We start from the raw sequence: 24,522 nt of genomic DNA, 5'->3' as shown, positions 1-24,522 counted from the left end.
CAATGCTGCATGCCAGGGTTCCTGGGAGTCACTGCGGAAAGTACTGAGGCTGCTGCTTCTGCCCACTTGCTTTCTGGACCTCATGTGGAATTTCCTTCAGAATCCATGATTTCGAAGTCACTTAGAAAAATCGAGTGCTTTCTATTTTATATATAGGCACACATTATTTTTGATATAAAATGATTTCAGAAATCAGATTTACCTCCAAAGGAGGACTATTAGGCACATAAGAGACCAGTAAAAGGAAAACCTAGAGAGGAGAGTACAAATATTCAAAGTAAAAGCAGTATCTTTGCCCTGAGAATCAAGTCTCCCGGGAGGACTCTTTTAAAGGAGATGACAATACTCATTTGGCGGTATAAACTCTGGTATGTTTACTTAAAAAAAAAAAAAAAAAAAAAGCAGTCTATTTCCTTATGGCAGACTTGAGAAACTCCCAGCCTCCTGGTGCCCTCCCATGCTTTCTGGAAGAGCTAATTCAACAGGACTCTACAGTACTTGTGATAGGCAATTGTTTTTCTCACTTTTCTTCAATCATTAAATTGGGCTCTTAGCTATTAAAGATAAAACCCTTTGTTTCATGTTTCTTATTATATAAAATTTGACCTCTACTTTTCTGTACCACTGGCTTCCCTATAAGCAATTGCAAGAAAACCACCCCAAAATTCATTAAATCCAAGTGAAATGTCTTTCTGCTCTCCACAGTTTGGTTTTCCATCCTCTAAACCTAACCACTATGGTATGTACATTTGCATTAGCTACTTTTCCTCTTTCCTCTAATTTCAATCTAGAATGTTTTTAATCTTTCCATTTCTCTAGCCTGGCTTTCAAGGAGTTTTTTTTTTTAAACAGACATTCTTCTTAGAAAAAGCATTGTCTGTAATTTTAAAATTATTGTCTCTGGCCAGCCACATAGAGAGTAGAGATGGACAAACATATGGACCATACACTTGGCTAGTTAAGCACATGAAGGCTGAGGGATTAATACTGTTGAGCACAGACCAAATCCCATCAATTACTTGACCCTCCTGGGTTTGATTAAGGGCAGATGGTGGGTACTGGAGGAAAGAACACATGCTCAGTGTAACCCAGCCTTCTTATTTCATAATTGTTCCAAGATGTCAAAGGTACAAGGTTACCCTAGCAGCTCTCCAATCGCCTTTTGCAACTTTTTTTCATCATCTTATTTTAATTGAAACTTGAATGAAAGCATCCAGGTAATAGTTACCAAACTGTTTACTACTCATTCATTGGGATATTTTAGATTAGCATCCTTAGGCTTCTCCTGTGGGTTGTAGTTCCAAAGTGGCCAATACTCTCTGAGAAGTTCTAAAGGGCAATTCCCATTCGACTTTCTCCATCTGTGGAAATGTGCTCACCTGCCAAACAGGAATATTCTCCCAGAAGCAGGGTTACCTTGTACACAGCCCTATGCTGGGCACCACAGAGGACTTGAGTGGAGGAGAGGTTAGGTTATGGTCCCTAACCAAGGGCTAACAATTTAGTGGGGAGACAAGACTAACAAAAGTGAAACATTTTGAGATCCCTACCTACACTCTGAAATCCCATAAGCCACTGGGCAAGTGCTCATTCACCTTTCAGGAAAAAGCTCACCCCAATCCTTTTGCCTCTCTAACACTATACGGCAAGATCTTTCCCTCTGTAACCTTAGGCCTTTGCTTCCTAAAAGTAAGAAAGAATCATGTATCATGATAAACGAAAAGGCGACAAATGATGGGAAAACTCTCTGAGTTGCGTTCCCCAGGGTACCTTCTGTGACGAAGTGCTAATTCCAAAGGGGAACGAAGCCTGAGTCTGATTCCAAGCAGGCCCTACTTATAGCTGACTCTTGCTGCCATTGAAAACACTGATTTATAATTCAGACAAACACACAAAAAGAACTTGGTAGCTTTGAAGCAAGTAATGGTGCAAACACAGCTAGCTCCCAAGTCTGGCCTCAGCCATACAAAGTTACGTCTAGTTGATGGTTAGAAACCTAGTCACCTAGACACTGCATTGTATGCACACAAATGGGCCCCTTAGGCAATAAAGGGTCTTTACTGGAGAATGCTGTGGAATCTGCAGGGAAGTGAGGCTTCTGGGTTCTCTACAACCCTCAGCTCATTTTTCCAGGTATGTGTTCAATGGCTGAAATCTCTGGACAAGACAGACTGGGTGGCCATCTTTCACTGAGGATTTTGGTTTTATGAGATATGCACTTCTTTGTGAAAAAAAAACAAATTAGGGTTTGAGATTCTCACCAATAACCATCACTTCAACTAACTCATAGGAACCTGGAAATGATGGGAAGCTGTGTCTGGGAGTAGGCCCTGTCTGGAAGCTTGCAAGGTCAGGCGATGAGAGGTCAAGGTGACAGGCTAAGCTTGGAACCTTTGTTGTGCTTTGGATGGTTGATAACTTGTGAAATAATATTTCATTTGCCACTTTATTCAAGTACTTATAACTCTCTGGGGCCAGGACTAAGGTTTGAATTCCACTATGGTCAAGGAGGAACATCAGGTAGAGAAATTCTCCAGGCCTGTGATGCACGTGGAGGGTGTCACCCAGGACAGGCTGGATGACTTTGTGGAACTGTCCCTGCATTTCTGCTGCAGCCCAGGCCCACAGGACAGGGTTTCCTGGAATCTTCTGGAACATATAATCTTGGGAAAAGGGATTCCTAAATACATATTATTAAGGCCTCAAATTATTTTTATCCAAATCCCACACTTTTTTGGCTTAAGTCATTCAGACAATTACTCTAATTTGCCATAATTTTAAAACTCATGTTACTATATCACACAATTCTCACAGAATCATTAAGCATGGCAAAGGGGCTCTGTTGAGAAAAAGTTTTAGATTCTTCTACAAATCTTGGACTCTAGAAGGGCAATATTATTTTCGACCTCCTTGGCCAGTGAATGTCCAGCCTCTGGGAGGTTGAAGCCCTAACTCAGAAAAATAATGATCGAAGCCCCTTGACCACAGAAATCTAAGACACACAGAATTTTTTTCTTAGGGCAAGCCAGCCCTGCACAGGTCTAGGCCTATGCCATGGACATTCCAGCTGCCTCTGTGAAACCAGCCCTGCTCTGTAGGATTCTTCTGTGAATGCCATTCTCCCTGCTCTGTTGGGTCCCAAGGCCCAGCCTGGTATAGTGTTCAGACATTAAAAATGTGGCTGGAGAGTGAAGAGAGTCAGCGATTCATTCCCATTAAGCCAAAACTGCAGATTCAGACAACAAAACTGTAAGAGAAAATTAAATAAGGACTTAAAAGAAAACAACTAACTAACAGTTATCTAGAATATTCCTGTGGACAAAACTGCAAAGGCAAAGCAAAATCACTCATCTGGGGTCCCCATTACAGCCTTGCCTGAGATGAGTGCATAGCCAGCATTTCGTCAGCACTGGCTGCTCACGGTGGGTGGGAGAGGGGCGGACACTGCCATGTTGTCCCCATTGTCTGCATCAGTCAGGAAGCTCTTTTGCCCTGAAGCTCACCCTCCCCAGGGCTGAGTGGAAGCTCCCACAGGAAGCCTCCTGGGAAGCAGCTCTACCCCCTAGTCCCCAGGAAGCATCCTGGGAAGCAGATCTACCCCCTACTCCCCACCCCATTTCCAAGTCTTCTCAGAGAAACTTATCCCTATAGTTTAAGGCATTTCCTCAGCTAATGGTTAAATTCTTCTACACACCTTCTGCCCTCATCAGCTCCAAAGTACTCCTGCCTAGAGTTTCCAGCTCAAAAAGGGAGACCAAGCTACACAAGAAGTTTCGTGTTTAGAAGAAGAGATAGGATGACAGCTGATAACAATAATAATAATATCTATGATTTGGGTTCCTGCTAGGTCCTGACCCCATTCTACGGTGAAGGTTTTAGTTTCTCCACGTCCTTACCAATACTTGTTATTGTCTGTCTTTTAAATTTTATATCCAAGTGGATGTGATGTATATCCCATTGTGGTTTTGAGTTCTATCAGTTTTTGCCTCTATTTTGATGCTCTGTTGGTAGATGCGTACGTGTTTAGGATTTTTAGGTCATCTTGAAGAACTGACCCCTTTATTATCGTGATTTGCCTCTTTATCATGATCTGATAATTTCACTTGTGAAATCTGCTTTATCTGAAATTAATATACGTAGCCCAGCTTTCTTTTCAGTAGTGTTAGCATGGTATTTCTTTCTCTGTCCATTTACTTTTAATCTATCTGAGTTTTTACATTTAAAGTAAGAGTCTCATAGACAGCATCCAGTTGGGTCTTGTTTTGTTTTCTAAATTCACTCTGAATTTAGACCATTCACATGTAAAGTAATTTTTAATGTTGTGGGACTAAGATTTACTATCTTATTACTCTTTTCTGTTCATTACATTTGTCCTTTATTTCCTTTTCCTTCCCTCTTCTTCTGTTGTGTTTGTATTAAAAAGAAAAATTGCTAATTTTAATTGTAAGATTCATCTTAACTTCAAAATTGATAAGATGTGAAAAAAAAAGTATATTCTAGAATCTGAGAAACATAGTCATAGTACCCCTCTCACGGGGAGGTTGTGAGTCTTAACTAGGACCTTGCATCAGAGGGCTTAGCACCATATTTGGTTTGGCAGTGAGCACTAGATGTTAACCATTACCATAATTACTGTATTAGTACTACCCAATTACTTTATGGACTTCACAGCTAATTTAGACACTCCAATTTTATCACTGCATCACAGTTGAGGATAATTAGTCTAAATACATAGGAATATAGTTCTGGACTGGGTTTTTGTTTGTTTGTTTGTGTTTACTTACTGCAAGTATGTTCTCTTGGCCTATTTGTTCTGTAGTCCACAGTTAACTTCAAAACTCTGAGGTCACACAGCCCTGTATTTGAATCCCAGACTTGTCACCTACAAATATGGAACTAGCCTTAGGGAAGTTTCTTAACCTCTCTAAGTCTCAGTTTCCTTGCCTGAATGAAAGAAGCCAGTCACAAAGACCATACAGTGTATAGTCCCATTTATATGAAATGTCCAGAATAGACAAAACTTTAGAGAAAGTAGGTAAGTAGTTGTCTAGGGATGGGGGTGTTGAGAGGGTGAGAGGTTTGGGGAATGATGGGAGGATTGGGGGGATAATTTTTAAAAGGAAAGGAGTTTTTTTTGGTGGGGTGACAAAAACATTCTAAATTTGTGGTGATGGTTGCACAACTGTGTGATAATACTAAAAACCATTGATTCTACACCTTCAATGGGTGAATTGTATGGTATGTGAATTATCTCAATAAATATGTTAGAAAAAAAATTGAACTAAAAGGAGAAATGGACAAATGCCCTCTTTCAGTGATAGATCAAGCAGGCAGAAAATAAATAACGATATAGTTGATCTGAACAGCAGTGCCTAACTTAATCTGTAGATTCACTTTATGGTGATATATTGGTAAATGTTTAACCATATACCTTTTCAGGCAGAACAAACCTTGATCTGCAGCATTTGCTGATTTCCATTTTATAAATACTTCCCACCATGACAGATTTCAAACTACCAATAGAACATTAATGATCATGGAGTTGGGAAGAGATGTGCATGATCAGTTTTCCCTTCAATGTGCTATAGTTGGTACAAGTCAGATTGTTAAATTTTCAGGAATTACATGAGCTGACTGTCAAACATGGGAGCTTGAACTTGGCCATGGCGGGAAATGTTTATACCACGGAAATCACCAATAAATCAGGTGTCTCGGCTGGTTTGGAGTCAGTTTATTAACACACTAGGAAAAAAAAAAATCTGTGTGCCCCAACTCATGGTTCTGCCTGTGTCACCAGGAAACTGAATGACCTTGGGCAAGTCACACAACTTCTCTGAGTTTCAGTTTATTCATCTATAGGAGATGGAATTGGAGTAGCTTACCCCCAAATTTCCTTCCACTTCCGAAATTCTGTTAAATAGTAGGCCTCACTTCCACAGTTCTCACATATAGGAACATGTCAGTGTGAACTTACATTTGACAGTCATTCTACGGCCTGTCGGAATGGAGTTCCTGGTCTCCCACAAGCCTTGTTGCTCACAGGGTCTCCCTTTGTGTTTTGAACTTCAGGCATGAAGACATTCTTTAGACCCACAGACCCACTTGGCTTCCCCCTACCCCAAGCTTTCGTACATCCTGCTCCCAGTCCTTGGCACACTCTCCCATGCCCTTTTACTTTGGCCAACTCCTACTTACCCCAGCAGGCCTCCCTGGGAGAGGTCACTCCCCCGAGAAAGCCTTCCTTGATTTTCTCCAACTAGTTGAGTTATCTCTGCTATGTGGTTCTCTGGCACCCTATCTTTTCCCTATCATCATCCTTATCAGCTTTTATTGTTACTGCTTGTTTTATTACTGTCTGCCACCCCCACCCAAACAGCCAAGAGGGTGAAGAATGTGTCTTTTGCTTTTCATTGCCTCTGGAAGGCCTACCTCTGACACAGTAAGGAGGCTTAATCATCATTGTTGGCTGAACAGATGAGTGTCTGCTTAAACATACTGTCCTCCAAACAACAGAGACTTCTTCTTGGTTGCTTCTCAAAAAAAGATACAAACCCAAACAGAAATCCCTTTCGGATAAATGCTTTTATATTAGCAGATTTCCAACAAGGAAGGGAGTTTCCTCTGAGAGATGGGCCACCTGTGAGAGGGTTCCGACCCGTGGCTGTGAGATTCTCCCTCCTGACAGGACCACGACTTTCTAAGCAAGCAGCCGTGCTTCCGAGCCTGTTCTTGCCTATGTGGTGGGCTTTGGCCCCTCAGCGGAGCTCTGCACCGCATAGGAATTAACACTCAATTTGGCAACATCAGAGCCTTGAAAACTATTAGTTTTGATTAAAAGGGAGGACTGTGCATACATTATAGAAGGGGAACCCACCTACAGTGATTTGATATTCAGAGAACAGAGCAAGGGCTACCTGTGGATGAAATCTCACATCCCAAGGAATCATGGGAATCGCGGGCCAGGACCTCTATGCCCTCACAGAGGGCACTGGGCACTCTTGCTCTTTGGATTCACTTCCCTCCAGAGCCTCCCTGAGGTCATTGGGAGAGGCCATTTCAGAGGTTCATTTTCAGATTCTGTTCAATTCATTCCCAGACCAACAATCTTGGGATCACAGAGCCAAACCATCCAATCATGTAAGGACTGAGGTCCAGAGAGGAGGAGTAATTTGCCTGAGGCAGAGGTTTATTCGCATTCTGGTCCTACACAGGGTCCCATTCACCAACGAGACCCTGTGTAGGACAAAAACACCCGTGGAATGGGGCAGGGCCCACAGAAAGGAGGCTGACGGTGGTGTCGGTCCAGCAAGAAGTGCACTTGAAAACACATCCTGTGATCAAATATGTTTAGAAAATTCCTCTACCTCCCCATAGGTATTTTCTGGGTACATTTGAATAGGCTGGCCAAGAAATCAAGAGCCATTGGGTAAAACCATAAGCTTAGCATAATCTGAGAAACAGTTAACACTACCATGTGAGAAATGCTCTAATATAATTTAGCAGCTGCAATGCTAACAGGAGGAAGACACTGACCTTGCTTGATGGGATAAGGGGGAATGAGCTGAAGCTGAATCTTAAAGGTTGGGAAGAGCTGGGAAAAATAAAAAGCAAAAAAGGCGGTCTGGTATTCCAGGAAAAGGTATGGTATTCCTAGGCAAAGGGAGGGGTCATGTTGTGACTGCTGCTGTTCAGAATCTAGGTGATAAAAGCACACTGTGTGTGGCTGTGTAGATGAGGACACCTGTTACACCCAAGAAGAGATTTAAGGAGGAGCTCAGCAGGACAAGCACTTGCAAAGACAGGGATGTAGAAAGAAACTTGTGTGCAAGTCCCAGAGACGAAGCTTGTGAGTGGGTCAAGCCTGGGGATGGCGTCGGGTAAGAGGCAGATGAGCCTGCCATTGTCCTGAGACAACATGGAGTCACTGCAGAATCCTGAGCAAGAAAGTACCCCAACTCCTTGTTTGCTGACAATTAATCTGTAGGAATGGCCAGCTAGTTACCGCATGACCACCGAGAGAAGCAAAACCAGTTAAGTGTAGCCCCTATGACCTCCACATGAAGGGGTACCCCACTCCAACCCCACCCCAAGTTATCTTGGACTCAGCCAGGGCCCACAGGGATGGCAGGACCAGCTCAGCCACTCACGCAGACTCTCCTTACATGTGGCAAAGCCGCCCACTGTTTGCTAAAACAATTCTCATTTTTAGTAGCTCAGTCATTAACCAAAGACACTGAAGAAACAACATCAAAATGGCTAAACCTAGGAGAATTCAGGCTCTACTGTCAGACACATTGCACTAATATGTTTCCAAGGTTTCAACTTTCTGTAGAACATTACATACTCAAAGAATAAAAGTTAATGCACAGATATTGAATTTCCTTTATAAGATAGGTCCCAAATCCTCAAACTCGCTGTTGTTTGGAAGACTTTAACCTGACAAAGTGTTTTCATCAGTTTGCCAACTGGCAAGATACATTTGGGTAAATTCTCAAGATGGACAAAGTGAATCTTATCAACTGCCACTCAACCACTTGTGGAATAGAACGATGATAACAGGAAGCCCAGCAGTTAGCACTGAGTGAGTATTTACTCTGCTTCAGACATAATCGTGATTACTTTACATGTATTAACATGCATTTGATTCTCACAGTATCTTTTTGAGGGAGGTAATATCCCCATTGTACAGATGAAGAAGTTCAGGTTTACAGAAGTAAGTTGCTTGCCCAAGATCATATACATATCTAGAGAGCCGTGGAGATAAGAATTTGGGTCCAGGATTCCTTAACTACCATCTTGGGTCCTGAATTCTATGGAAGTTATCACAAGAGACATGAAAGTAGGAATCCTGATAATTTTTTCTTTGAACACATGCTGCCAGCTGAAACACTCAAACAAATTTAATCAGGAATTCCCCTCTGGTCCCAAACCTCCTGTTTGCCCTGAACCTACAATGTCAGTGGGAGTCAGAATTCTACTTCTGATCTGGTGGTCAGCAGTAACATGGCTTCGCCACAGAAATGTAAACTTGTCTTTCACCCCGACCACTTCAGTCTCCACTCTCTCCTCCCCTCCCCTCTATCATGTCACAGTGACTTCGACCCACCCACACTGTCACCCACCAGCAGGTAACACCATGAAAACAGTGCAGGGTAAAGGTCTCAAGTCTAAGTAAACCTGGACCCACAAAAAAAGTGACCACTCCTGAAAAAACCCATGCCAATATTTAGCATTCCTTTATCAGGGGGACAAGCCCTTCAATTACACATGGTATAGGGGGACAGAATGACTCATTGCCAAAATTTCTAAAGTCAGCTTGTTTGCTGAAACGTGTTATATAGGGACCAGATGGTAGGGGTGGGGCGCTCACGAAGATGGACAGGTGTGAAGTGAGCCCAGCAGGGAGGCTGAGGCACCAAATCAGGCTTTGCAGCTTTCCAATGCAAGCATATATGTCAGCTGTCGCAGCCCACTGGTTGCTGCCGTGTGCACTGATCAGTGCTTAGTTATCCTGTCCTATGGTCCCCAAGTGCTCATGGTAGTGAAATAGTGCCAAGGAGAGGCTCCCTTCTCTAGAGTATTGCCTGGGCCTGAAATCTGGGCCCTGCCCTGCATGGGCCCTGAACCTGCATGGGGGACACAACCTCCCATATCCACCACCCCGCTCCCCTCCACATAGGGGTGTTGCTGCATTGTAATTATTGCCAATGTGTCTGTACTTTCCCTGGGCCTTGCTGGGCCCCAGATAACTTCCCAGGGCCCTTCTATGTCCATTAACTTATTTAACTCTTTCCATTTATGCCCAAACTGCCTGCCTGGCCTTCTTATTTTATTTACTATCTATCATCAGCTCTACTTTACAGATGTGGAAACTGTGGCTCAGAGAGATTAAGTCATTTGCTCAGGGCTTTACCATTAGTAAGTGGCAATGCTGTGCTTTAAACCTGGGTCCTCTGTATTAGTTTGCTGCCTTAACAAACAAAAATTTATTTTCTCACAGTTTTGGAGGCTAGAAGTTTCAGATCATGGTGCTAGCAGGACTGGATTCTTCTGAGGCCTCTCCCTCTGGTTTGTAAAGGGTCTTCCCCCAGGGTCTTTACATCGTCTCCCCTGTAAATATTTCTCTGTCTTAATCTCTTCTTCTAAGGATACCAGTCATATTAGATTAGGGCCCACACATATGCTCTTATTTTATCTTTTACCTCTCTAAAGGCCCTACCTCCCAATATGGTTAGATTCTACGGTATGGGGGATTAGAACTTCAACATATGAACTTGGAGGGGACATAATTCAGCCACAGCATCCTCTGACTCCATAACCCTATGCTTCCTGTTCATCCAACCAGTACTTAAGGAGCCTCCTAGGTACTAAGGATTGTACTCAGCACTTCTGCAAATGTTTTCTCATGTAAGACTCAAAACAATCCGGGGAGGTTTGTGTTTTAATTTCCGTGGTACAATGAGGAAACTACATTTCAAACAGTTTAAGAATTCTGTGCTCCGCCCCCCAAAGAAAACTTCAACAAAGATGAGGCAGACCCAAGATTCCAACCCAGTTCTCTGACTCCAAATTCAGCGCTGTCTCCAACATGCAACTTTGCTTCCCATGTGAAACCACAGCTGGCAGCGATAGGACAGGGTGACCTGACAGTGGCAGCGATCGGGTGGGATTGGGCAGGATCTCCTTCTTTTGGAAAGGTCACAAATCCCAGGGAGAATAGCAGGATCTACCATAAAGGGTTGTTGTGATGATTAAATGAATCACAAAGTGCTCAGAATTGTCTGGCTTGTCACAAAGGCTAAATAAGTGTCTTGCTACTACTGTTGTTGCTACTATTGCTGTGGTGGTGGCTGCTGTTACTTTTGTTATTATTATTATTGACTTCTGAATACAGAGGGTAGCTTGAATACCTACAGCTATTTTCCTTTTCTTCCCAGAATTATACACAAAGGCTTAAATGTACAAAAACGAGGAAAACATGAGAAGAAACAATAGTAACACAGATTTGGAAGCTGGAAGGCAAAGGGATGAGTGGTAAATGACTGAGCAGACCCCCCCAAAAAAGCCGATTCCTAAACTAGCAATGGGAAGAGTCAAGAACGATCTAATTTATGCTGCAGAATCTCCTACCAAAACTCAGGAATCTGTAGTAACAGTTACTTCTTGGGGTAAGGGTGATGTGGGGAGAGACAAAATAAAGATATTTGGTTGAAAATCAATTCTAAACTAGATTTTCTTCGTTCCTCTGCAGAGCCACTTCTCTGCCCCCAGGGGTTTATTCTCTATAGAAGAGAAACAGAGGTTCTTCAGACCCAAAGTGGAACAGGGAGAGAGGACAGGCACCAGTGTATGGAACTGAAAATAAGCAAATTAAATGAACACGTATGTTCTGGGAGCATTGGCCCTCTTCCCTCATTTGGTTCCCTCCATATTGGCTGCCAAGCCCGCTCTCTTCAGGCAGGACTCTGGGAGTGGCTTCCCAGGGTACTCTGAGCACTCTCAGAGGGAAGGTCCACAAATATTGATAGTCAAGGTTCCCCAGATAAGTGGTCAGCCAGATTAGTCTACTATAACCCCCAAGTTGACTAATCCAATATTGAATGATAGTTCCAGAAAGTAAAAAGAGAGAAGGAATCATTAAAGAAATAAACATTTTCTAGAACTAAAGGACATGGCTTTCTAAATAGAAATGGTCTATCCAGGGCTCAGTGCAATGGATGAAAATAGGTCTACACCACATCATTAAGTAATTAACAAGCTTCCAGAAAACATAATATGTTATTACAAAAGATCAAGAATCAAAATAGTTTTAGACTTCTTAATAGCAGCACTGGGAGTTAGAAAATGGAACAACAGTAAATCTTGAGGAATAATAGTTTTTCAATCTAGAATTCTATACCCAGCCAAACTGTTTAAAACCAAGTTTGATAGTAAGATAAAGGTGATTTTAGGTATAAAAGAAAGACCTGAAAGATTTACTTCCCATACTCTTTCTCAGAAAACTGCCGGGGGTGCTTCACCACTCCGAGGGAGTATATCAAGAAAGAGAAGACATGGAATAAAAAGACTGGAGTTTCCGTGTAAGAGGGTGACCAAAGGAAGCACTAGGACAAGAGTGCAGGGAGAGCTCAGGGTAACAGCTGTGACGCAGGCACTGGCGACAAGTATTCAGGCTCTGGGAGAAGCCTATCCAGGAATACAAACTTGAGAGAATACCTACGGCACCTAAACATCCTGAAGGGAAATGTAGGCAGTCTGTAGAAAGTTTGAGTTGAATTAATAATGACCACATAGGGAACCTATAGATAATTCTTATCTGCAGGGAAAACAAAGAAATTTGTATAGGAAAGGAAAAGTAATTAAATCTTACCACATGGCTTGGTTCCAAGTAATATTTCACAGTCATAATAATGTATACAATGTATAATCCCTTAATGAAAATTACTTTAAACTCTAGTGAGATAATGGGAGGATGGGAAGGGAGGGGACAGAGAAGTAAATTCTCACTTTCATAGTGGAAGTTGCTAGATAATGCCTAAAATAAAGTTTTAAAAAAGGAACAATAAATGCATGTTATTTAGAAATACACAGGTCCATACCCAAGTGTCAGCTAAAATAATTGAAAGTGGTTATCTCTGTGGAAGGGGAAACTTGGGGAGGTGGCAAGAGGGGAGGGCAGAAAAAGACTTTATTTCTTCAAACAGTTTGACTTTATCTATATGTACATCTTTGATTAAAATAACATCTGAGCTTTATAGCACCTCATGTGTAAACTTGGGAGAGTCACTGCCCTGTTCTGGCTTCCAAGTCCACCTATAAAATGGAGTTGGATTAGACCATTGCTGAGGCCCTCACTGGCCTTCCGTGCACACCTGAGACTCCTGCCATGGTAGTCGCTGTATCCTCCCATTACATACCCAGCCCTTAGATCCTTAGGGGCTGTATATTAAAATATCACTTTCTACTTCTGGTGAAGATGGCAGGAGATAAGGATTCTTACCACATGTAATACTGGGGACTGTAAGAAGATGTAAATAAAGTTAGTGCATTTAAAAAACTATAATAAAAATTAAATGTCATTTTCTACAGGTGGGGAAATGCCGAGAGCTGAGAACAAAGCTCTGTGGGGAACAAGAGCCCCAAGTGCTCTAAATGATTTCCTAAGGGCCAGGCCCTAGAAGACTAGGAGGAAAAAGGGATCAACTCAACTCCCTCCACCCCGCTTTGTATTAGCATTAGAGTAATTGAAAATGTACTGAAAGAAGATGAGAGTCTAAATATTAAACGTTCCATATGTTAACACAGAATTTAAGGGAGATTTCATCAAGTCAGAAAATGCCCACTGTGCCAAAGGGCAGGAGATGATTTCAGGGACCGAGGCAGGCACACACCCTTTCTCTCTTTGACTGGCAGGAAGGCAAGACCACAGTTCATGTCACAGTTTCACATGCATGCTCCAGGGAGGCCCAACTTGGAGAGCACAGCTAGAGACCTCAGTGTGTCTCCAACTGTTTCCAGGGAAACCCCTTTTAAGTCCCTCCCATTCAGGCTTTGTCCCCTAGACCTGGAAAGGACAAGACATTTAATACTCAGGTTTATTAAGTGCTCTGAGGTTTGATTCCATCTTCGTTCCCTGCTCTTAATTCTTATTTGACTTTTTATAAACATCATCATCAACACAGAAAGCCTTTTCTAAGCACCTCTTGAGTACAGCATGATCTAGACTGGGCTCAAGCAGAGACACCCTCCGTCTCCTCTTATCTCCCTACTGCCCACCCAATTCTAGCACCAGGTGCACAATAGGCTCCCAGGGCAGACTGACTCTTGGAGAGCAATGATGGCAGCTCATTTAAAGATCAAAAGTCTTGTCCCGGCCGGGTGGCTCAGTTGGTTGGAGCAGTATCCCTTACACCAAAAGGTTGAGGGTTCAATCCCCGGTCAGAGCACATACCTAGGTTACAGGTTCAATGCCTGGTCCAGTTGGGGCACGTACAGTAGGCAACCAACTGATGTTTCTCTCTCTCTCTTTCTCATTCTGTCCCCATTTTTTATCTCTACAGATCAATAAACATACCTTTGGGTGAGGGAAAAAAAAAAAAAATAAAAGATTGAAAGTCCTGGAGAATTTAAGGAGCTCGATAGCTTTATAACTTACAAATTCCTCTTCTGCTAGAAAAGACTAAATTTTTGTCCTCCAAGTAACAAATGTTAATCATTGATAATAACTTACATAAATAAAGTACCTTGTCATGCCTTCACCTTCACCTCTACAGTCTGACTTCCAGCCATCCTTCTCAGCTGCCATGTGGAGGAGACATGGCCGGCACTATCTGAGCTTCTCAAATGGAAGCCAGTCCCAAGGAGGTTCAGTAACTTGCTCAGAAAGATTTCTTGAATTTTCTAGAAACTGTTCAACAGTTTTACCCTGGGGAGCTATGAAGTTGGTGAAGGGAAAACTGACTTTACACCTTTTTTGCTGCTTGAATTGTTATTTTTCCTATGACTACTACTTTTATAATTTTTTTAAAAAGGAGTATAATTTTTTAAGAAAGAAGGAAGGAATTCATTTTCCTGTGATTCCAGAACTCCATTTTGAAGCCTGGGCTGCATGAAAGATCTCCAATGTTCTTTTTTTTTTAATCAAACTTTTATTCTGAGGAGCTGGCTGTACAATATCTAAAAAGAAAGTTAAGGTGAGGAAAGCAGGTCACTACTTCCACCCAGCGTGTCAGCGTGTGTGTATGTGTATGTGTTTGTGTGTGCACACGGGCGCACAGAGAGAGGAAATCTAGGGGAGAGAAGAAGGTTGGCAGATGTGTGACAGCATCAAGGTACAGGCTGAGGAGAGCCAGATCCAGGAGGCTGAGAGCCATTAGCCTTTGGAGTCCCTGGAGCTGGAGGGGGGCTATCTCCAGATTCCTGTTTTCCCCTACAGAGGGCAGTGCTCCCAGGTGGGGAGGGGGCTGATGACTGGGGAGGGACTGGGGAAAGATGGGAGGTGGGGCCTCCTTTGGCATCCCCTGTTGGGGGAAGAGAGACCACTATGTACTTCTGGACACTGCCGGGGCCAGAGGGGGCAGTGCTGGGGGGTGCAGCTGTGGCGGTGGAGACCAGCTTGACAATGGGCTGCATGCTGGGGACTGTGGTGGTGACAGGAGAGGTGGTAGTGGAGCCTGAGCCAGGGGCTGAGGTGCTAAGGGACAGGACCTGTTGGGTGGATGAGGCACTGGAGGACGATGACATTACAATAAACTTGGTTGGAGGAGGGGAAGGCTGAGGTGGGGCAGCAGCTCGCGCAGACACCAGTGTCTGGACAGGCAGAGCGATGGAGCCAGGGACTTTAAGCAAGCCAGGGGTTCGAGGGCCAGGCTGAGGAGCCTGTAACAGTGTCAGTGTGGGTCGGGGCTGAGTGATGGTCAGAGTGGTCCTGTTGACCTGCTGAGCCTGCAGAGGAGCTTGGGCCTGGGCCTTGACCACATGGGAGCAGAGGAGGGGTCCGAGGGACCCAAATTCTGCCTGATAGGCATCCTGATTATCAGGCGGTGGGCGCAGCTTTGCTAGAACAGGGGCACAGTGCTTCAGGAGGAGGCTTTGCATGTGGTCAGCTCCAATTCGGTCAATGTTGCTCAACACAGGGCCATCCAGGACACTGCGGATCCGCTCCCCTTCCTGCTGCAGCCGTGACAGAATAAGAGTCTTAATCACATCATGTCCCAGCTCTGCGAGGCCTGCAATGGAGCCATAACGTGTGGTCCACGGAGTCTTCTTGTCCGCCCAGCTCTTGGTGAAGGTCTTGGTGATCCGAGACTGGATGTTGTTAGTGGTTGTGCTAAAATGCTTGCAGATCTGGGCCACCAGGCGGGCAGCAAAGTCCCGGAGTGCCCAGTGGTTGTCCACATCTGGCCGCAGGCACAGCTGTCTGCTCACGATGCAGGTCATCACAGCTGGAATCAATTCATGCACATATTTTTCTAGACACAGTATAGGGTTATCCATCAGTGCCTTCACCATGCGCATCAAATAAATGAGCAGGGCCAGGTTGTTCTGTACCACATTCACACGGACCCCTTCTGAGATGAAGGTGCTGAATCGTGGCAGCATCTGATAGACCCCTGGGTCTGTTGCGATGCTCTGAAGGGCTTCCGCTCTCTTGGCTTCACATGACCCCACACAGGCTTCAGTGATCTCCTTGTAGTACAGCTGCTGTTCTGCAGACAATTTGTGGATACTTTGGGGCTTTAGTCGCAAAGGGCCCCCCTCCAGCAGGGGTGGTGCCTTCTTCTCTTTCCCTTTGCAGTCAGCTGGAGTGGCCCCTTGACCCTTGCCTTTCAAGGGTTCATCTTCCCCCTGGCCTGGCTTTGCTGACTTCAGAGGTTCTGTGGCCTCAGCCTTCTGCTGCTCTTTGGGAGCTGGGGGTGGATTCTCTGGGATAGGTGGCTGGCAGCCTTCAGTGCTCAACCAATGAGCTTTGAGGCAGACATCCAGGGGCACCTGGGGTAGAGGGGTATTGATGATGTCACTCAGGTCAACCTCCTTCTCCTCATAGAAGTAAAGCTCCTGGCCCCCACCGGAGGCAAACCGGAAAGGAATGAACTCTTGAGCATGGAAGCCATAGAGTGGCTCAACATTCTTTAGCTTCAGCGCGTAGTCAATGTCACTTGTGGTGAGCTTCTGCCGCCTCCCCATGTGCATGAACGTTAAGGCATCCTGTGCAATCTCCTTGATGCCGTAGCTGACCTCATCTGTCAGCAACTGGCAGGTTTCCTCCTGAATCTGTGCGATGCCCATAGACTCGGCCACCACCTTCATTGACTCCGAGGGCAGCACAGTGTTGCTGAGCTTCAGCTTCTTCTCCTCAGCCATTCTGGAGCCCCTCCTCCCTCCTCCGAAAGGATGATACCCCAGGGTGGAGAGATGGAGACCCGCCGCCAAAGCACCGCTCACCCGGTGCTCGGTGCCCTGTTGTCCCCGCCCCCTTCCAGGAGCAGGTCCTGGCAGAGAGGGGGAGCAAGTCACTACCCCTTCTTCGAGCCGGAGTAAGTCCTCTGGACTCACGGCCTCAAACGATATAAAAACGCTGTTTCAATGTCTGTGTGTGAGGAGCAAACACTTTTCTTGCAATTACTTCTGTTTATTCCTTCACTACCCGGCGGCCAGGACCTTCGGGAGGCACCACAAAACCAAGGCAGGGAAAGGCCCTGAGCTCACAGTGGCCCCACGCCCTTTTGGGCCGGCCTCCAATGTTCTTTCAATACATCTTAATAAAAATCAATTCAAGATGTAATAAATAACATCAGCTAACTGAGAACTTAGTGTGGCAAGTATTATTCAAAATTATTTAGACCTATCAGCTCACTGAACCCCTACAGCTTCATGATATAGGCACCACAACTATCCCCACTTTACAGATGAGGACGCTTGGCCAGGGTGGCAGAGGCCATGCCCCCACACCCCTCCAGTGTTCCTGGCTTCTGGGCTGTCTGCCAAGCCTCGGTTCTCTTCCCAGGGTCCCCGGCTGCCCTCTGAGGCAGGTCATACAATCTCCCTTTTTCATGTCGCATGGACAGAGGGGTGCTCTCAGGGAGTCGGCCATTGCTATTGAGCAGCTCAGAGAAAAACACGCAAGCATTGAGCAGGTTGTAGCGGGGGAGAAAGTTACCTGAATCAACTTTGGAAACAAGGGCCACCCTTCAAAATCACCTCTCACGGGGTGTTCAAGTGTGTAGGGAGGGAAAGAGATCTCTAAAATCCATAGTTAGGAAGAGTAGACAGTGAGCTCATGCCTTCCTCCACAGAAGTGATGATGGCACATCACTATTGTGATTATGTAATATTATAGTGCAAAGGCAAAGGGATTTTGCAGCTATAATTATGGTCCTTAATCATTTGACTTTGAGTTAAATGAAAAGGAGATTATCCTGGGTAGGCCTGATCTAAACGAATAATTCTTTTAAAGTAAGGTCCAGGCTTTTACCTAGAGACTCAAGGCCTAAGAGGCCTTCTCTCCTGCTAGCCTTGAAGAAGCAAGCCGCAAGAATTCTACAGCTGCAGGGAAATGATTTCTGCCCACAACCACATAAGCTTGGAAAAGGGGCCCAAACTTTAGACAAGAATGCAGCCTGGCTGACATGTCAATCGCAGCAGAGAGATCCCGAGCAGAGGACCCAGGGACACCATGCCTGGACTGCTGACCCACTGAAACTGTGAGATAATAAATAGGTGTTGTTTTAAGCCACTATGACTGGTAATTTGCCATGCATCAATAGGAAACAAGCACGTGAACTCACAATGTGGAGGGCCATGAACAGCGGGCTAGAAAGTATGTGCTTTATCATGCAGCCCAAAGGGAACCTCTGATCATTTCTGAGCAGAGAGGTAGGTGCACATCCTTCTGGAAGCTAAGGAATGTCAGCAGAAAGCAAAGCCTGGAGTATGGGTTGGTGAGAAACCCTTTAAGAACATTTAGTTTGGGCACTGCTCCCAGGAGTGGGAGCTTTACTGACCTGTCAAGTTCTTGTGAGTGACTAAGTTCTGGAATGAACCAAGCCAGCTATTCTTCAACCCAATTTTTTTTAAAAAAAGCAAAAACCAAGAAATTCACAGTCACTGAAAAAACCTTAAGGAACTTTGGTGTCCTTGTCGCTAATTATAAATATTTACTCCTTCCAGAATTCCTGACCTCACAGGAGAGCCTGCGTCAATAGTCCCGCTGCCTTACTGGAAAGTGTGTGTGTGCATGCGCCTGCGCACACTTCACGTCTCATGTTCTCTTGGACTGGGGACAGGGCAGCAATAAGGGACTAGATGATCTGCAAAGAGTCACTTCCTGTTGGATATTGTCTAGTTCCCTTCCTCTCCTCAGCCAGGATCATAAACCCTGAGACCCCCAAGCAGTGCCTCCTTCTCTGATTCTATCTGCTGGAGACAACTAAGCCAAACAAACTCAGGAAGTGGCAAGAGGTTGGGAAGGGGAGGAAGTTCATGGCACAGAAGGAAAAAGTAGAGAATGCCCTGATGTTGAAGGAAGAGGGTGGGGAGAGAAAAAAATGAAGGTCACCCAAGGTCGTTGGGCGCCAGGCCTTTAAAATGTCATTCTTGGGCTTTCAATCAAAACTGGCATAAGCAGTGGGTCTCCTGGGGCTATTCAAATATTAACATTCATAGTGATAAACAGTCTCCCCCTCCCAAAAGTCCTCTGTAAGCAAATTAAAACAAACAACTAATCTAAAGCAGGGACACCCGTTGGGTAGCAGCCATAGTCAGTTCAAGCGTCTGGAGAATTTTTTATTTTTTCACTTTCAGGAAAGAGCAGGAAAGAAGAGCTACCTGTAGATGACTCCATGTTGGTGGAGGAACATGAGCGCTGACGTAACCTCTGCAGCATAGAACCGGGAACGAGGCTCGTCAAATTTTCGGGAGCGCTGTATCTGGAACATGAGGTCTCCACCATTTACATACTCCATGACGAAAAAGAGGCGGTCCTGAAAGAAGAGGAGGAAAGGTCATTTAGCTAGTTCCACCGCAGCTACCTACACAGGCCGGCATCCTGACAAAACCAGGACTCAAGCAGGGGAAGAAGGTACGGATCGGGTGGATGAATCATGAAAGCACACATGTGATCCAGAGAGAAGAGTGAAAACAGCACACAAGATAGGGCCTGAGGTGTTATTTTAAAACCTCCTTCTCTGTATTACCTTTATGGGCACTCACTTGGTTTAGCAGAAGCAGCCCAAAGTTGACATAAAGGAGACCGGGGTTTTTGTCCTATTTCTGTCACAACCATGCAGTAGGGCCTTGGACAGGTCTGGAGGCTCCAGTTACCTTTACATTGAATAATGAACTCTCCAAAAGATGTCCATATCCTAATCCCTAAACATGTGAACATTCCCTTTAATGGCCAATAAAAAGAAAAAGGAAAAAAAAAAAAGAAAAAGACTTTACAGGTGACACATTAAGGATCTTGAGACAGGAAATTATCTGGATCCCCAGGGTGAGCCTTAAATGCAATCACAAATGTCCTCATAAGAGGGAGATTTGAGAAGGGAAGATAAGGCAATGTGACCAGGAGGCAGAGACTGGAATGATGCGACCACAAGCCAAGGAATGCAGCCGCCAGCAGAAGCTGGAAGAGACAAGAAAAGACTCTCTCCTAGAGTCTGGAGGGATCATGGCCTAGTGACACCTTGTTTTGGTCCAGTGACACTCGTTTCAGATTTCTGGTCTGCGGAACTGTGAAAGAATAGATTTCTATTGTTTTAAGGCAGGCTTGGAAACTAATACAAAGTAGCATAGAACAGAGGCTATGAGACCCCTTCCGATGAGGACCACTTTTCACTCTGGATGACACTCCTTCTGGGTTCCTGCTTCAGCCTCCTAAAGAGCCAGACCACAGCCACAGCTTTTGTGGGGTGGTGCCTGCTTATCACGAGGCATGATCATGGGAAAGAAGATGGACTGAAATGCAGTTTTATACAGTTTCTTGACTAGCAGGTGGGGTACTATGCTAGGCAGGATGTAAAAATTTTTAAGTCATTATTGTCCTTGTGGGACTTATCGTCCAGGAGTGGAGATGGAAAGTGGGCAGGAAGGTAAAAGCAAAATAGAAGCACAGTGCCTTAAAGACACTGGTGCTGAAAGGGTTGGAAGAAGGGAGGGCGCACTCTCTGAACCAGGGGACCTTGTAGGATTTTAGATGGGGCGGGGCCTGGAGAGAAGGGTGGGGGTATGCAAACAAGTGCCTGGATGTGGGAATGCTTAGGGACTGGTGAACTGATCAGGTCAGCTGGGATGGAAGGTGATGTCTGAGAGGCCAAAGGAGCAGAGAACCTTTTTAATACATAGATAAGAGTCCTAAACGAAGCTCCTAGGAGAACATTAGCATAAGTCAAAATTCATAGAATCACTTCCATTAAGACTGAGTAAAAATCACAGTGATACTTCTTGATTCATGAAATTGATAGCACATCTACTTTATTACTGTCATTGTTACAAATTCAGACTGGCTTCTCCAGAATTTTTTAGGCTTTAGTGGTATTCAAAAGGGACCCAAGGTCTAGCTTCTCTTCCATTTGCCCTGACCTTCCCCTTCAAGATCTGTCTCATTTTCTTCCCAGAGTTCAATTTTGTACTCAGGAGTATAGAGGCTGCCTCACCAACCATTCATTCAATCATTCATTCCCTCATTTCAAAAACCTGACACTCAGAACAACCCCAGCCCCATGGAACCAGAGTTTCTGAGGGGAGGACTCAGGCATCAGGAGTTTCCAAAGCTCTGCGCATGATTCCAACGAGCAGCCAGGGCTGGGAGCTGTTAACTCTTCCCTCTGGTTTCTGTCAAGGAGTCTTGCATCTGTGAGATATATGGATTACAAGCTATGTGAGTTTTCCTTTTTTTTCTTTTCTTGTCAAGGATCCCCAAGAACAAGGATTCTTAAACTTGTGTATCAGAATCACACAGAGATTTGTTAGAATGTGGATGGACGGCTGTTTCTATTTCTGATTCAGGAGACTGGGAACGGAGCCTGAGAATCTGCATTGTAGTTCCCAGGCGCTGTTGATGCTGCTGGTCCGGGGACCCCGATTTTGAGAAGCACTTCCCTAGATCACTCGCGGAAAGCCTTTCACATGGCAAGTACAGCTGCGTCATGTATGCAATAATGCCCTAATTTGGCTGAACCACACCATCAAAAATAGCCACAGCAACACCATTTCAGGGTTACCGACTTGGACTTGGGCTTTGGAGACTATGAAGCATTTCCTCGGCTGTGTTTGAACGAACCTACATTTTTAAAGGAGAATAACCTGCCCTTTCTGCTCCCCCTTCTTTGCTGCTCTCTTTCCTCTAACACCAGACACACAGCATTTAAGAATAGTGGCTGTGGAGTGAGAAAGAGCTCCCACCCTGATTTCATCACTTACTGGTTGAGTGACCTCGGGCAAATGAGTTCATATCTCTGTGCTCAGTTTTCTCATCTGTAAAAATGAGGATGTAATAGGACCTGCCTTAAAACCTTCTTAGGAGGATTAAATTATATGTTAAAATGCCTGGCTCATAATTGGTGCTCCATAAAGATTGTCTATTACTATTGTTTCTGACGGTACCATAGCCACTATTATTATTGTTATCAAGTCTTTTTCCTGTCCTTTCAGCAGCACTTTCCCCGATCACCGTCTCTTCTAATGAATATTTGCTTCCCTTGGCTTTCAGGCTGGTTTTTCTCCCTATGTTTCTGGCAGGGATTTTTCTGCTTCCTCTTGAGGGCTTCTTCTCTCCCAGCCATTAGGTGTTGGAATCCCACGTGGCTGGCTCTAGACCTTCCCCTTTGCTCACCCTGTAACTGCTGAGTGATGTCATTCACACCCACAGTATCCAATGCACCTTGACTTAGAGGATCCACAAATGTCTACCTCCATCCCAGACCTCTCCTGCCAGCTGCAGACCCCTTTATCCAGCTGCATTTCTGACATCTCCCACTAGGTGCCTCAAAGGCACTCAGACCCAACATGTTCAAAACAGACTTCATAATCTTCCGCCAGCAAACCGGTTCCCATCCAGGTGCCTGTTTCATGGCTGGCTTCACCGTTCAGCCAACTGTACAAGTCAGAAACCTGGAAGTCAACCTTAATACCTCCCTATCCCTCATCCCTTACCTCCACCACCAAGCCCTGTTGCATTTACCGATTGTATCTTTGTACTTACTGTTCTGTCCATGTTATATTTGTCTACTTCTGTCCATCTCCACCACCTTCATGGCCACCATTCTGGCTCAGGCAGTTATCATCTCTTGTCTAGATTCTTGTAGGTGCCTTTAATAGATGCTCCCTACATTGACTCCAGTCGCCCCATCAAATGCTGATCACACTACAGGCAGGGTACCCTGCTGAAGTGAAATTCTGATTGTAACCTATCCCCCTCCCTTCCCTCATTCTACTGATTAATTCTTCTAAAGTCTTCCTGTTGGACTAAACAGAAAACTTCTTGATATGCCATACAGCCCATATGGTCTGGCCCTATCTGCCTCCTGAGTCACCTCAGTTCCAGCTGTCTCTTATTCTCTCTGCCGCAACAGCAAACTCCCTCCTGCCACAGGGCCTTTGCTTGGAACATTTCCCCTTCTCCCTGCACCTTGTTAATTACTCCACATCCTCCAGACTGAAGTGCAGCCATCTTTTCTTCTAGGAAGTTCTCCCTGACTTCTCTGACAAGATCAAATCCCCCTCATATGTGCTATGCTCTCCACTGTAGCATTCAGAACAGTGGAAGTTTTATCTGTTTAATTAATTTATGTATTTCTCCCCCAGTAGTTGGTATACTAAATGCAGGCAGGAACTGTGGAAAATTCTTTTTTTTTTTTAAAGGGAATTAGCTTAACCCAAAAGAAAAACTGCTATAATTTCTTTTAAAAACAAGCACTGTGAACGTAGAAGAATAAATAAATTTACGGACTATAAGAGAGAAAAGGAACCAAAGGGTGTACTGACATTTGTAGCTGCGAATTCCTACTGTGCAGGGACTTAACGACGAGTCAGCTTGCTGCCTGAGGAATCTGGAGACGGTGCCCCCTCTGACCATTTTGCCCTCATGGAATCTGTCTGTATCAGGACCCACTATTCAGTTACAGCTTTGAAGAGCACTTTTGTCTTGTGGACAGATATCTTCACTTACCCATGAGATGCTCAGTTAGTTCCCTGAGGAACACGTCTTATTCTTCTTCCACCACCACTGGCTCTGAACTCTGAACCTAGGGAGGCACTCCATAAAATGCTCATTCAACACTCCCTCCATGTGAGCATCATGAGGAAGGGATTTTGTCAGTGTGGACCTTTACTGTATCCCCAGCAACTAGAACTGAGCCTGGCACACAGTAGGCTCCTCGTATGTCCTTGTCAAATGCATGAGTGATTGAACGCTCACCATGGACAAGGCTCCAGATGCTGGAAATTCAACAATAAACCACAGTTGACTTCCCCATGTTGAGTTATTCTAACTTGGGCCCATTTTGAACCTCAGTTTTAATCTGCTTTCTACCCAACACAGCTGAGTGATGTACATGTCCCCAAAGCACAACCAACCCTTTCCACACAGGAATGTTTTAAAGCAAGATAAGTTTTTCACTTCCCCTCCCTCCATTCAATGTGTCTGCATTGTCTCTGACCTCCACACCTAACACATTTGAGAAGCATATTTTGATGCAGAGTGAAACCTCAAGTCACTCTGGGAACTGCCTCATTACATAAACTGAAATCAAAAGAAAGTTGGCAAACCCAGCAGCTACTCATTAATCCCCTCTTGGCATCGGCAAAAAACAAAACAAAAGAAAACACTAGCTTCCTGGTAAAGTAAGCAAATATGTTTTCTGAGGTAATCAAAGATTTTAAGAGCCTTATTCCACCTTCTCCTCCCTTAATCTCACCTGAATGTCTAAACAGTTACGATCTTGTGACACCAAGTAAAATAATAAAATTAGGAAAGAGATTATATGTCATGGCCATTTAGGGTAAGAATAGCTAATAACAACCTGC

The 24,522-nt window shown here is 44.6% G+C and overlaps 1 protein-coding gene and 1 pseudogene across 2 annotated transcripts in view; both read right to left on the bottom strand.

Moving 5' to 3' along the window:
* Nucleotides 1-24,522, bottom strand: part of PRKCE (protein kinase C epsilon) — a 482,979-nt gene that overhangs the window by 62,393 nt on the left and 396,064 nt on the right. For both annotated transcript variants that reach the window (XM_090281241.1, XM_090281242.1), the window contains exon 11: nt 19,327-19,481. In XM_090281241.1, coding sequence (XP_090137367.1) covers nt 19,327-19,481 — 155 coding nt within the window. The remainder of the gene's footprint in view (nt 1-19,326; nt 19,482-24,522) is intronic.
* On the bottom strand, nt 14,791-16,914 carry LOC150005908 (transcription initiation factor TFIID subunit 6 pseudogene; annotated as a pseudogene).

The sequence above is a fragment of the Furipterus horrens genome, unplaced genomic scaffold (genome assembly GCF_987537825.1).
Source record: "Furipterus horrens unplaced genomic scaffold, mFurHor1.1.pri manual_scaffold_6, whole genome shotgun sequence".
Classification (NCBI taxonomy): domain Eukaryota; kingdom Metazoa; phylum Chordata; class Mammalia; order Chiroptera; family Furipteridae; genus Furipterus; species Furipterus horrens.
The sequence above is the reverse complement of the archived record's forward strand: the minus strand, read 5'-3'. Positions and strand labels throughout refer to the sequence as shown.